The following is a 12,754-nucleotide window of genomic DNA, read 5'->3' as shown; positions in this document are numbered from 1 at the left end:
GGTGTGGGTGCAGTTAGCACACTGTAAATTCACACTGCTGGCCGGACTAAGGCCCACTCACTAACCATCCAAAATCCTCTCTGGCCCATGCAGGGACTAGGAATATTTCTGCTGTGTGCAAGATACCTGCTCTGGACGTAAGTAGCAGAGAAAGCATCTGAGCAGCCATTAGTGCTGAACACAGAGAAGATAGAGTTTTGGTTTGGGAGGTAAGAGTGGGATCACAGGGGTGCAAGATAGGGGATGCAAGGTTTGGGGAGACATAGCAGAGCTGGTCAGGGGATATGGCTGCTGGCCATGTGAAAAGCGAGGCAATCAAACCACTCTTGTCCTACTAGTCTTGGGGAGACAAGTCCAGAAGACCTCTTGCCCCTAGCTACCACACTGCCAGGATGGTCTCCAACAAGTCAGAGAGATCAGCAACTATTTTCAAGGAGTGGAGTTTCAGTAGTGTTATCAGCAGCTGCCAGAAAAAGTCTGAGAAGGGGCTGTTAGTAAGAGCATCTTTTCATAGGAAAAAAAAAAATCACGAAAACTTCCCTGTTATTTCTTTAAATAAAAGATGCTGAAGTTCCTGTCAGACCCTCAGTGGTGCACACGTACCTTGCTGCCAATGATGGAGCGAACTTCATCGTCCGGCGAGGTGGGGGTCCCAGATATATCTGGGTTGCTGTTGCTGAGGCTCCGTGAGCGGTTCAAGTTAAGGCTTGCTGGTCGGACAGCAGATCGAGCCATGGTGGCATAATGCACTGATCCCCCGAGGCCACCAGGACCTACGGCAGTGGATGGAAGAACATCCCGTTAGACGAGCCTTGATCCCCTGCTGCTTTACACCTGCCTGATGCAGCAAACCCTTTAGGTAACCACTCAGTCTGGCCTGTAAGGAAATCTTCCCTAAGCCTTCCCCTGCCTGGTTCTCCAAGGCAAACAGCAGGGAGACATGGATGGGATTAAAAGCTATTTTATCCACCGATCTGTGGGAAGCAGGAAGCTCCCTGTGGGTTTAGGTAGCCAGTGTGAGGTATGTCTTCAGCTAAAGGGATACTTGCCAGACCTCAGACTCAAAAACCACCAAAGGACTGGGCACAGTTTTAAGTACACAACCTTCCCACCCCCCTCAGAGGTTTTCCACTCCATGCAAGAAGCAAGTGTTGTGCACAAGAGCCCTTCCAAAGCCTAGTTTTCTGTGGCTCTCATTCACACTGTCTCTTCCCACACGCAGATATCCCTTGTTCTCAGCAGGGGTGGAATTAATTTGTTTCCCTCATGTACCCAGACATGTGTTTTCAAGAATTTCACACTCCTTTGACAGTGTATCAACTTTTGCTGGAACCAGATGAAAAGTCAGAAAGTACTAGAGTGAAGGAGACTGGGAAGCAGGGAAGCAGGACAGGCCAAGAGTGTACCACATCTGTCTACTTGCCACAGAAAATAAAACTAAAAAAAAAAAAAAGAAAAAGAATTTTACCATAATTTAGCCTCGCAGTCTTTCAGTAGTGACACTATTATCAAATAGTGAAATCTCTGACATGGCTAACTGTAATTAAACTCATCTGGTAAACAGCTACACTGGACCATAGAGAAAGGTAATAACAGGGCTTGGCAGCGAACCAGCCATGCAGTTGGAGCTCAAGAGCACCTGCCAGCAAGCAATTTCTGCTTCCTTTTAATAAACTGTGACTTGAAATAAAATGAAAAAAAAAGAGCTACCTGGTGATGGTGAGTTGGGATAGGTATTTGGTAGGCGAAAAACGTAATAAATATAGGAAGCAAGAAGGCTGTTTCTGCCGTGCTGGTCCTGGTTTCCATCCAAGTTCTTGTGAAGTCTGTTTATGATTGATGCCATCGCTTCAAAAGAGGCTTGCCCCAGGTTAACTGAAAGTAGTAAGTGAGGAGTTTGTTTTAAACTGCAGCAGTGCTCATGAGCAAAGCCTTAACATGCATTTCGTCCACCTTCTAAAGGATAAATGGTGAAGCTTGTTCAGAGAATAGCAAACGTTTCTCATGAAAAACAGAACCTGATATTTGAACTAGGTCTCATAAACAGCTTGACAGGAAGACAGGTGTTGCAATGATAAGCTTCCATTTTTATGAATAACAAATTCAAAGAATTCAGGCCTGATTTCTGCAATCAGCCCAACTTTGATCATCAACTGACATGGTAACAAGATCAAGTCCTTGCTTAATTGATGGATAACATCCTTTGGATATTTATCATACCTTTATCATACCTTTCTCAGTTAATTATTTCCTCCATTTAAGCCCTAGCAAAAATATAAACTGTATCAAAAAAAACAATTCTATTCTGTTTCAGAAAAAAATCTGCCCTAAATATGAGTATAGGAATCTACACATGGACCGAGGTGGTTATTTTAAACAAATGATGGATGAAGCAGACAGCAGTTGGAGACTGTAAATCTTAAGTTTTAAAAAAACTAGACACTAATGTCCTAAATGCTCCATACAAACTAAACTAATACAGAATACTTAAGGAGTGAAAGAGCATTAAAATATAAAATACCAATATTCCATCATGTTCAAACTCAAGTTTCCTACAAAAAATCCCATTTGCTATTTGAATTACTAAGGATCTAATCCTGACTTCCACTTGAGATTTTTTTTTGGTACTGCCAGAGCATAGCCCACAAGAAGGAGCAAAAAGAGGGATTATTCATGCTGACAGTATCAGATCCACAGTAGCTAGAGGAACATACAGCATCTCTATGTTCTTATTTTACCCACTTCAAGATTTTCCAAGGTGACTAGCAAGGCTGAAATTCTTAGTTCCTGAATGCCAGTATAGAGACACCTCAACAGGCTCCAGTACTAAGAAAATGTTGAGCATCCAACTCATGAAAGTCAGGCCCCTTTCCAGTGTCTCAACATGGACACCAAATTACTAGTTGTTCTTGAAAACCTTTGTATTAAATATTGCTCCTGTGTATATCACCACCAATCTGGAGGCCAGCTTGCTTTATTTTGAAGATACATGGTGTATTAGTGGCACTAAAATAAAGCACTCAAATGGACTTTTTCATTTCTACATAAATATGATAAAATTGGAAGTGTCAAACTTTCAGCTATGTAATTCTCTATAAAACTTAAATAGAATACCTATTTGGCCTGCAATGACAGGAGGTCTTACTACCAGAAGAATCAGTTTGTCAAGCAGGAGATGAAGAAATCGCACTACCGGCTCCAGTTGAGAGGAATTTAAAGCTGAAATGCTGCTCTTCAGTTCATTTTCCAAGTTGTTTTCCATAATTCTCATATCGCCTATTCGCACAGGGAACATGTGCTCATCCAGAGCATGGACAAGTGCAAAGAACTTGTCAAGATAAGGGTCCTACCCACAAGAAAAAAAAAAAAAAGAAAACCGAATAATCAGCAAGGAGCTCCAAAAGTAACTCCACTTTCTCTGGATTTGTACCTCATGGATGGATTCTCTCCAGAAGTTGTTCATTGTTCTATCTGACCATTTAATCTCACAAAATTAGCAGAAACTCAACATCTTTGAGAGCTCTGCCCATATGTCTACATCAAGTGAAATCAGCCGATGTTCAGAAGCTGTCAGGGCAGAACTAGAAGACTCACAAACTGTATTCTCAGAAAAACAGACAAAAATGCACTAAAGTTGTTTTACTATTTACAAGATAAATAAAACACATCCAAAAAAATCAAATTACATACTGGGAACTAATAAAACAAAAAGTTGAAATGATTAGTCAAAATGATTGTCATGTTTCTTTTCAGATCAAAGAAAGATGAAAAACACATGGAGGAACAAAAGAGGCAGAGGGGAAAAGGAAAAACAAGGAAACATCACATGCCTGGACTGCATGTTAGATCTGTTGTATTAAACACAACAGCCTGAGGTCTGAAAACACTGTTGGCCATTCACTCCCTGTGAATAAAGGACAAACTGTTCATATTTTTAAGCAGAATTTCTCAAATATACTCACAGCAGAATGTGGAGTAACAGGTCTGCTGGCTCAGAACTGAAAATGGGATTGTAATTTCACTACAAGTGATTATTATACTCTTCACAGTATCAACTTATGACAGCGTTTCAGTTGCCAAAAGACTACCAACCCTTTTTATTACAATGCCTGCTCTTAACATTTACCTGAGTGTGGAGGGATGATACAGCAACGACTTCGACATTGAAAACCCCTTTGTGGTTATCCACCCACTTCATTCCAGGGAGTGGAACCTGCAGGTTAACAGAAAGATGAGTGAGGATGTGACAGAAACCAGAGCTAAGGCACTTCTAATTACAGCTGCCATTTCTTTTTATTGTCAGATCACACACGTGTGCCCACACTTGTCTAAACAAGAGTATTTAAGAAATATATAACCTAAGAGTTAAAAATACACATGCACACACGGATGTACACACACACTCTTTCACTTTTTAACAGAAGTATTCTCCTGAAGAACAACTCACCTCTGGAGAAAGCACTGAATAAGCTTGTGGTGGTTTTTCCAATGAAACAGGTAGGCAGAACTGACCAGTCTTTAACCGTCCATTTTGAAGCATTGGTATCCACTTTAAGGAGAAGGAATTAACAAAAGAAAAAACAAAACCACACATTTCTTCAGGCTTTCTTGAACTTTCCAGGCTTCACTGTCAAATTCTCAAATTCTACAACGGAGTAGGAGTTGACAGTGATGCTGAACAAATTGTAAACAAATGCATTATGAATATATCCTATGCTGAAAAACATAAAGACTGAAAGACACTCACAGTGTAGCCGACTGGGGTCTCCAGGGGAGTGTTTTGTTTTTGCTGACAACTGACATGGTAGAAAGTAAAAAGCAGGTGGTGGTGATCGGTTAAAGTGGCTGGAAGCTTAATCTTGATTTCCTCATGAAAATCAGGCGATCTGTGCAGAGACCAGACCCTCAACTGAGTCATCAATACAAACATTGTGGTTTACTATCTTATGCTTGAGACCAAATCCTTTGAGTCAATATATCTGGAAGCACACGGACTATCTCAAGGGATCAAAGCTTTACTTTCTGATCACAAAGGACTGGAAAAATGTCAGGTATGCATTTACAGTCCACAAAAATGAAAGCAGCAGCCCTCCTCACACAAGCACTTTGAAATGAACTCTTGTCTCAAGGTGGAGGCTGCCACGGCCCCCAGTCCACAGGACAGGATTCTCTCCCTGGTACACCTACAAAGCCTATCAACACGTTAAGGCCAGATTCAGCACTCCTTACTGCCACTGCAATACAATTATTTTCAAAAGCAAGTACTTCCAATTTGTAACTAAAGTCTAAAAGGCTCCAGCAAAATAATGAAGCACACACTACCACGAGTTTATAATGTAAGTCTACATGACTACTAACTGGAAGCTTGTCCTTACGTGCTCAGGATCACAGCCCCTGACACAAGGCTGATTTGTACCAGAGCAAACAAAGACTCCAGCTCCTAGTCATCACGAAATGCTAACAACCCTATCAATTGACACTGCAGTTGTTGTGAGTGCTATTCAGACAGTCATTGTGAAATAATTAACACTGAGACAGAGTCACTGGTGAGTTACTCCACTTTCACACTGGTAAAACTTCCTTTGGGTGAAATCACACTATCCATATGGGCCCACGTCCTTTCACAAGCTGTCATGTGTTTTACCTGTTGTGATACACTACAGCCGTGTATGCTTCTTTGGAAAATTCAGGACAGCTAGATTTGCCGAAGATGACCTGCAAAAATGAAAAACAATCACAGAAATTCCCCTATAAAACTGTGCCAATAATTTGTTCCATCATCCCACAGAGACATTTACAGCTCCATTCATGAGTCTGTGCAGCTGTGTGCAGTTACATCTGCTTGTTGCATGCTCCTTCACTTACACACAACGTTTTACTCAGTCACTGAAGAGTTCAGAGTTTTAATAATCTCAGTCACATGCACACAGATATGGCTGAAGAACTGATGAATGTAACCACCCACACACAGATCTTCACTAAGGACTGATCACTTCTTGCCCTAAACACAAGTATAACTGTCACTTTTAATTTTTTTGGCATGGAAGCAAAAGTCCTATTCCAAACACAAGGGTGTCCACTGCAAACATCTCGGGTTAAAATACTAAACTATTACATTGTTACTTTATACAAATGTACTCTTTGTTCTGAAATACTGTAATTTGATATTCCTCTGAGCTTGTTATTTTGAAATGTATTTCAGCAAGGTTTTCTTTTAACACAGGGATTTTATGACTGCAATGTATACTCTGCCTTATCAGCATGCAGCATTCACACGGAGCACAAAGTACTTCCCTCACCGGCATGGCATTGCTTGGGTCCTCTCCGTACATGAACTGGACTTTTACAGTGATATTCCTGGCAGATCCTTGGCGGTTGGCAAAGTTAAGGCTCTGAGGATAGACATAAAGAAGATTCCTGCAGGAGACAAAGGCATCAAGTGACCATCTCCATGTGAGAATGAGAGAGTTTAGACCTTAGATTTATGCTATTGTTTATGGAAACGCTGGGAGAGTCAAAGTGAAGGGTTTGATTAGCCAGATGGTCTTCTCTTCAACATAAGTGCACCAAGCAATCTGATAATAAGCCATTATTTTGGATATCAGAAGTCATGGGTTTTTTAACTGCCATTACATTTTGAAATAGTTCCTGTCTATAAGGGCACTTGAAAAATACATCTAAAAATATACCGGTGATTCTACAATCTAAGAAGTTCAAGTGGAAAGAAAACGTATGAATAGAAAAGCACTGAGAAGTGTTTATTAGTTCAACACAGAGTGGCTGGTTCCTGTTAAGTAACTTCCTTGTTGTAACCGGTCTTCTTTTTTTCTTTTTTTTTTTAAACTCCTTATATCACAATGACTTCAGGTTACACCTCTCCTCTGAAAACGGATTAAACTAAATGAATATCTGTAGCTTCAGCAGATATGCAATCCTCCCAACGACTCAGACAGCGTGGCATCTCCAATTCCATGCCTGAAAGCTGCACTTCAGCAAGGACAGGGATCAACTAAAACTCACATCTGAGAAACAAGAACAGTCAGGAGCTCTGGAAAACAGCAGAGATGGCCAGACCGAACCAGGCGTGCTCAGTTTTGAGGGAATGGCTGTGGCCACAGGTAAGGACAGCACTCCTGCTACCTAAAGAACTGCTGCAAATACCGAAGAAATAAAGTGATCATCACAACCACAGGGAATATGACAGGACGTAATGGGCTGAAATTGTGGCACAGGAGATTTAGGTTAGATACGAAGGAAAATGTTCTGGCTGTAAGGCTAGTTAAGCAGTAAAATAAATTGCCTGGGAAGGTGTGAAATTTCCATTTTCTGGCAGCTTTTGAGCACAGGTGAGGCAAACAGCTGTCCAGCTTGGTTTACAGACAACCTCAACCTTCATTGTGGGGGGCACATTTTGGAGGCCCCTTCCAGCTCCATTTCTCTAAATTACTTTAAACACAACAGTAACAAAAATGCAAAATTCTGCAATATTTTCCATCCTTTTAGCCCTGCTCAGTCCCTGCCAACGAAGTGCAACTTGGATTCACACAACATTAACAAAACTGTCCACTAAAAGCCCCCACCTGCCCTATGAGCAAGTAATTTATACCACAGAAAGTCCCTTGCATGTTCCTACAAAAAAGACAACAAACCCCAAACCATTCCACTCAACATACCCAATTATTCAAAGGAAATACACCTTGTTTCGCCCCAAAACAAGTAAAAGTGCATGAATTATTATATATTATACATCTTTAAAAAGTCAGCCTGCATATCCCCTATGCATCTCCCACACAGCCCTGCCTAGCAGACCAGCACCGTTCCTCCTTGGATACCCTGGTCCTACAGCTCCAACAAGAAGGACCAAGAAGGATGCTCACCACAGGCTACTCATCAGCCTGATGGTTAGGTGAGAGGTTCATGTTTCTATTCTACCTTGCATCTGCTAGGGATAAAAAATTGGCATGTTGGAACTAGATGGTCTTCAAGGTCCCTTCCAACCCAAACCATTCTATCATTCTATGATTTTGCCCAAACACTGAAGCAACCAATTCTGTAACAAGTCCTGGCTTGTAAGGCAGGAGGTAAAAGAGGTTCCCTTCCACTCTGGCCCCCTCTGGGAACTATTCAGCGAATCTAAACACAATTTGTAAGTAGTTTCCAACTGTTCTTTCTCCCAGAGAGACAAGAGACAACAGATGGGCACAGAAGACTGAAGTGAGGAGCACAGCAGGACAACATTTTAAGCACAATAAAGCAGCTGCTACAGAGTGCTGGCAACAGTAGATCAAAACCAAAAAGAGTCCTTATTTTGACTGTCAGGAGAGCAGTAATTCGGTTGCTCAGTGAAGGCACCTGGTGCCTTTTCAGATGGGTATCCAAAACACCTGCACGGGGCTAGCAGTGGGTCACTCTCCCGGAGGTGGCCTGCCCTAGGCTGTCTGAAATTGTGCTAGATGTCAACATTTTGGTAAATGAACCCTACCCAAGGACTTGGTTCTGATGGCAACTCCATTTGCTCCCCAGTACCCATGGGTACTCCCATCTATACAGATGTGGGTTAATGTTGGTCCTATAGAATTCTCTGAGAATCTCAGAGGAAAAAGTTACCTCCTCCGGGTCAGCAGCTATAGAAAGCAGTCCAGCTGGATAGCTCCAAAGGCTATACGGGCAGCGTTATGAAGCCAGGCTCTTTTTCACCCCTCCAGGCAGAGGAATATGCTTAGGTGACATGTGGGAATTTCTTCCCTTTCAAGTCCTTCATGGTGAATTAAGTTTTTGAATCCCATCCCCATTGGTCGCTTTGCCTAATCAACGCTCTCTTACTATTTCAGAGGGGGCCTGTGCCATTTTTGTGACTCTACTAAATTACTTTGTTCTGGCATGAATACATTTGCTCCTTGATGTTCTTTGTAAAATGAAAATGGATATGAAAATTTACTCTAAAATGTACATTGCTCATAAAACTTTTATTAAGTATTATTAGTGCTTAAGAGAAGGATTTAATGTATTTATGAAGCCAGACCACAGGATCCCTATATTAAAGGCAGTCTTATGCTTAGGACTGATTTATGCTGAATAGCAGAGATGAGCCTAAACCAAGCTTGCAGTTCTACACCTCTTCTGCTAGGGCTTGGCCTGCTGGGAGCAAAGGAGACATTTCACCAATGATGACACTCTAGAAAGAGGGTGCTGGAGACCTACAAGCAGATATTGCATGTCAGGCAGGGCTTTAGCTGCATCCATAAAAACAAGTGCTGGAGGAAATGTACAGGTTGTTCCCCCATCCATTGCCTTTAAACCCTTGCCACGTGAAAGGCTCAGAGGACAGTTCTCCTGCATTTCATGAGGAAGAAGCTCATGTTGCTGATTGCAAGTACAGATGCACAGATCCTGCTGTAAGACGGGAGGGTTGGATGCTTGCTCTTGTTCAGGCAGCTTCTCTCCAGAGGGTTTCCAATTAAAGGTATCTTCCTTTTGTGGAAAATTTACATATAGAGAGGGGAAAAAAATTCTCCAACTTGCAAATCAGAAAGTGACCCTAAATGTAAAATTCTATTTTACCTTACTCTACAGAGGTAAAAGCTGCAGATCTCCCCATCTACCCTAAGCACAGTTACAGGAGCCATGGAAAGAGACTGATGGCTGAAAACCTGATAGCAACATTATAAATCTCTTGAAGGAACCGAGGTGCCATCCAACAGCCACCCCAGGAGGCTGACTTCTCGGTTTCTCCTTCTTCACTCTCTGTACTTCAATTCATTACAGCTCCAGTTTTCCTCTTATTTGTGTGCAGACACATACCAAGACTCAGTAGACTTTGTAGGACACCAGAGCTGTAACCTCCATACTCTGAAAAAAGTGAAACAAGACTCCTGTGCAAAGTGATGGTAGAAGCTGCCTCACTACAGGGGTGAGATGACAGGCACCAAAGCTGCTTGGCTTTTAAAGGCAAAGTAAGTGGCACGGCACTGAATGTACTCTTCAGAAACCAAGAGAGAACAGCCCCAGCTCTGTATGACACACAAGCAGTGGGAAGCAAGAGGAGAGAGCAACTTTCTGATGGGCTGGACATCGTGGGGAGGTCTCATATCACAGTGTTCAATTCTCTATAGAAGAGATAAAGGGAGAGGAGGGACTGATCATGACAATAACACTGCAACACCAACAGCCACGCTAGGCACACACCAAATGAACAAAAGGACTGCTAGTCCTTGTGCTTCAAGCTACTTCTTGATTATACTATTCACAGATTTCTATCAATAAAAGTTTCAGCCAGAAGCTTTAAACTCAAGGACTTGTGTCTGGAGCTTTTATTAAAATGCTATGCGAAATGTATGCAAAGCTTATACTATTATCTCAAACAGATCTCAAAAGTACTTTTACTTCCATAAAATGAATTGCTAAAGTGCAAAGGCTTCCCAAGCCATGGAAATAATGGCACCAGGCACTCCTCTAAATATTTATATAATGTGATTGCAGCCATTTTGCAAAATCCTTCATAAAGGTATTAAAACATTAAGAGCTGATCCTAACTCTTAGAGGGAATGTCTAACTATTATGAAAATTTCCCTTTACAGTAAAACCCAGAGACCTTTTTCTTTGGTTTATTCCTACTATAAAAATCATTTAAAGCCCATTTAATGAGGGTCACTCAGGTGCATGGAAGATCTTCAGGATCATGTTTGTTATATACATCTTTTCTTGACTGGGCTAACAACTCTCAGAGGCAGGATTCCCCCGTAGGGCTTCTACAGCTCCTGAATCTTATGGTTTAATCATACCAGAAGTTTTTTCCTCTCTGCTTCTTTCCTGCTTTGCTTACAGAATCTGTGACTGCTCTGACATCTAAGGGTGGTATTTTGTAGTGAGATTATCACTGCCTGACTTTATTGGCACTGGCATTAATATGGAAATGTGCTTGGCAGCTATTTGTGCTTTTTTAATATTTGACATCAGAGCATCTTGACTGTCCTTCCCCTTTGGAAAATAAACCTTTCTAAAGGGCAGTGTCACATCTGAGCAGTGCCCCAGCACAAGCACACGCAGGAGTTTCTCAAGCTGTAGAAACCTGGTAAAATGTCTGATCTCCAGTTGCTTGGTCATTGCTACTTCTTCAGTAACTTCCTATATTTTTCTGAAGACTAGGCCAAGAGTAAAGATTTTGGGGGGGTGATGGGGTTAGGAAGAATTCAAAACTAACACAAAACTGAGAAAGACTTCTTGTAAGAAATAGCTACAACAGAAAATTACTCATTTGAAACCCTGTAAAACCAAAGTTACTCAAGTACTCTGAAGTGGATTGCAGAGAGTTTGAGTTTTTGGGGTTTTTTTAAAATTGCAACCAGTTTTTCAAGCTTTGCAGCCCAAAGTCCCTATGTTGAATTACAGAGCCTGAATTTTGTTCCCTATTACAGAGCAGTGTCAGGCCCAGACAAAAACCATACCTAAGCGTCATCTCAACACAACTGAAACTCCACTGAGTTTCCCTACAGAAAATACAAATCCTTCAAAAGCACATGCTTATCTTACTTTTTTAAACACTGGAAGTGTTCAACAGGGTTATCCACCTTGGTCTACCATTCAAAGCAAAAACTATCAAATCTGTCAGAGTTAAAGTGTTAAGAACCCTAACAACTTCCTACAAAGGTACAATATAAGTGCCATCCAGATCCTGGCACATGCTTTTTTTAAAAAAACCTCAACATTTGAACAGCTATTCATATATTTCCGTTGATATTACCAAATGAGAAAATGCTGCAGGAATGATGACTCAACGCAAACACTCTCGGATGATCACTGTCCCATGAATAACCCTAATTGTTCTAACACTTTTTCTAATAGAATATTAGTAGGGTTGAGTAAATACTGATTTGATGAGTTTCCTCATTCTGAAAAAAATGTAGATTTTAATATGGCGTGATAGCTGTCCACTGAACAGCTTCTCATAGACTAGAACCTTGTGGACATCCCTTGGGAAAGCAATCAATTCTGTCAAAGCGGTATCTCTGGAATAAAGCCCTATGCATGCAGATCAGAGAATTAATCATGATTAACACTCATTATGACAATAAAATTAAGAATTAATATAATACTTACCATTTGAGCCCTAGTTAATAAATTTTTACATGTGGAGTTAAAGTGCTGATAAAAAGGCTAAACAGTGTTTCATTTTCATAAAAATCCCCGTTCAAATCTGTGTCTCTGCAGATGGAGCAACTGCATCACTAGAATATTTTTACTTTGCTCCGCATGATGACAGACCTACCCAGCCCAATGCAATACTGCCTCAAAGCTCCTGATACAGGAACACAGCAGACTCCCCACTGGCCAAAGCCCGCAGAATACTTAACCACTGAATAAGCAGCACCAACCATAATGAACCTGAATCTAAACTCCCAACACAAAGTAACACATACAGGCGTGGATATATCTTTCCACATGCGAGAAGCTCCGGGGCAGTCACTGGGGGTGGTGGGTTGTGGACTGCTGCATCTCTAAGCATCAGAGAAGAAACAAATGCGGTCCTAACTCCCTCTCACTTCTCTGCACAAAACCACTTTGCTCCCAACTGCTCAACTAGATATCTGAGAGTGGCATGAGCCCTGTGACACAGCAAGAAGTCTTAGCACTTTGCTCACCTCATGCCTGCTTGCTTACATCCTGCAAGTGTTCAACCAGTCAGTCTCCAATGAGTGACTTGTGTGACCTTAGAAATGAAGGGGCCATCATGTTTTCACCAACGGTCCAAATATTC

The 12,754-nt window shown here is 41.5% G+C and overlaps 1 protein-coding gene across 1 annotated transcript in view; it reads right to left on the bottom strand.

Moving 5' to 3' along the window:
• The window catches only part of DOCK7 (dedicator of cytokinesis 7), a 96,721-nt gene that overhangs the window by 39,265 nt on the left and 44,702 nt on the right, over nt 1-12,754 (bottom strand). Inside the window, exons 15-22 of the mRNA XM_026853858.1 lie at nt 6,300-6,417; nt 5,645-5,715; nt 4,748-4,886; nt 4,448-4,549; nt 4,127-4,213; nt 3,115-3,346; nt 1,711-1,875; nt 604-773 (exon numbers count right to left, since the gene is read on the bottom strand). Coding sequence (XP_026709659.1) covers nt 604-773; nt 1,711-1,875; nt 3,115-3,346; nt 4,127-4,213; nt 4,448-4,549; nt 4,748-4,886; nt 5,645-5,715; nt 6,300-6,417 — 1,084 coding nt within the window. The remainder of the gene's footprint in view (nt 1-603; nt 774-1,710; nt 1,876-3,114; nt 3,347-4,126; nt 4,214-4,447; nt 4,550-4,747; nt 4,887-5,644; nt 5,716-6,299; nt 6,418-12,754) is intronic.

The sequence above is a fragment of the Athene cunicularia genome (assembly GCF_003259725.1).
Source record: "Athene cunicularia isolate RWA chromosome 8 unlocalized genomic scaffold, athCun1 chr8_part1, whole genome shotgun sequence".
Taxonomy (NCBI): domain Eukaryota; kingdom Metazoa; phylum Chordata; class Aves; order Strigiformes; family Strigidae; genus Athene; species Athene cunicularia.
This window is presented reverse-complemented; position numbering and strand designations above follow the sequence as displayed.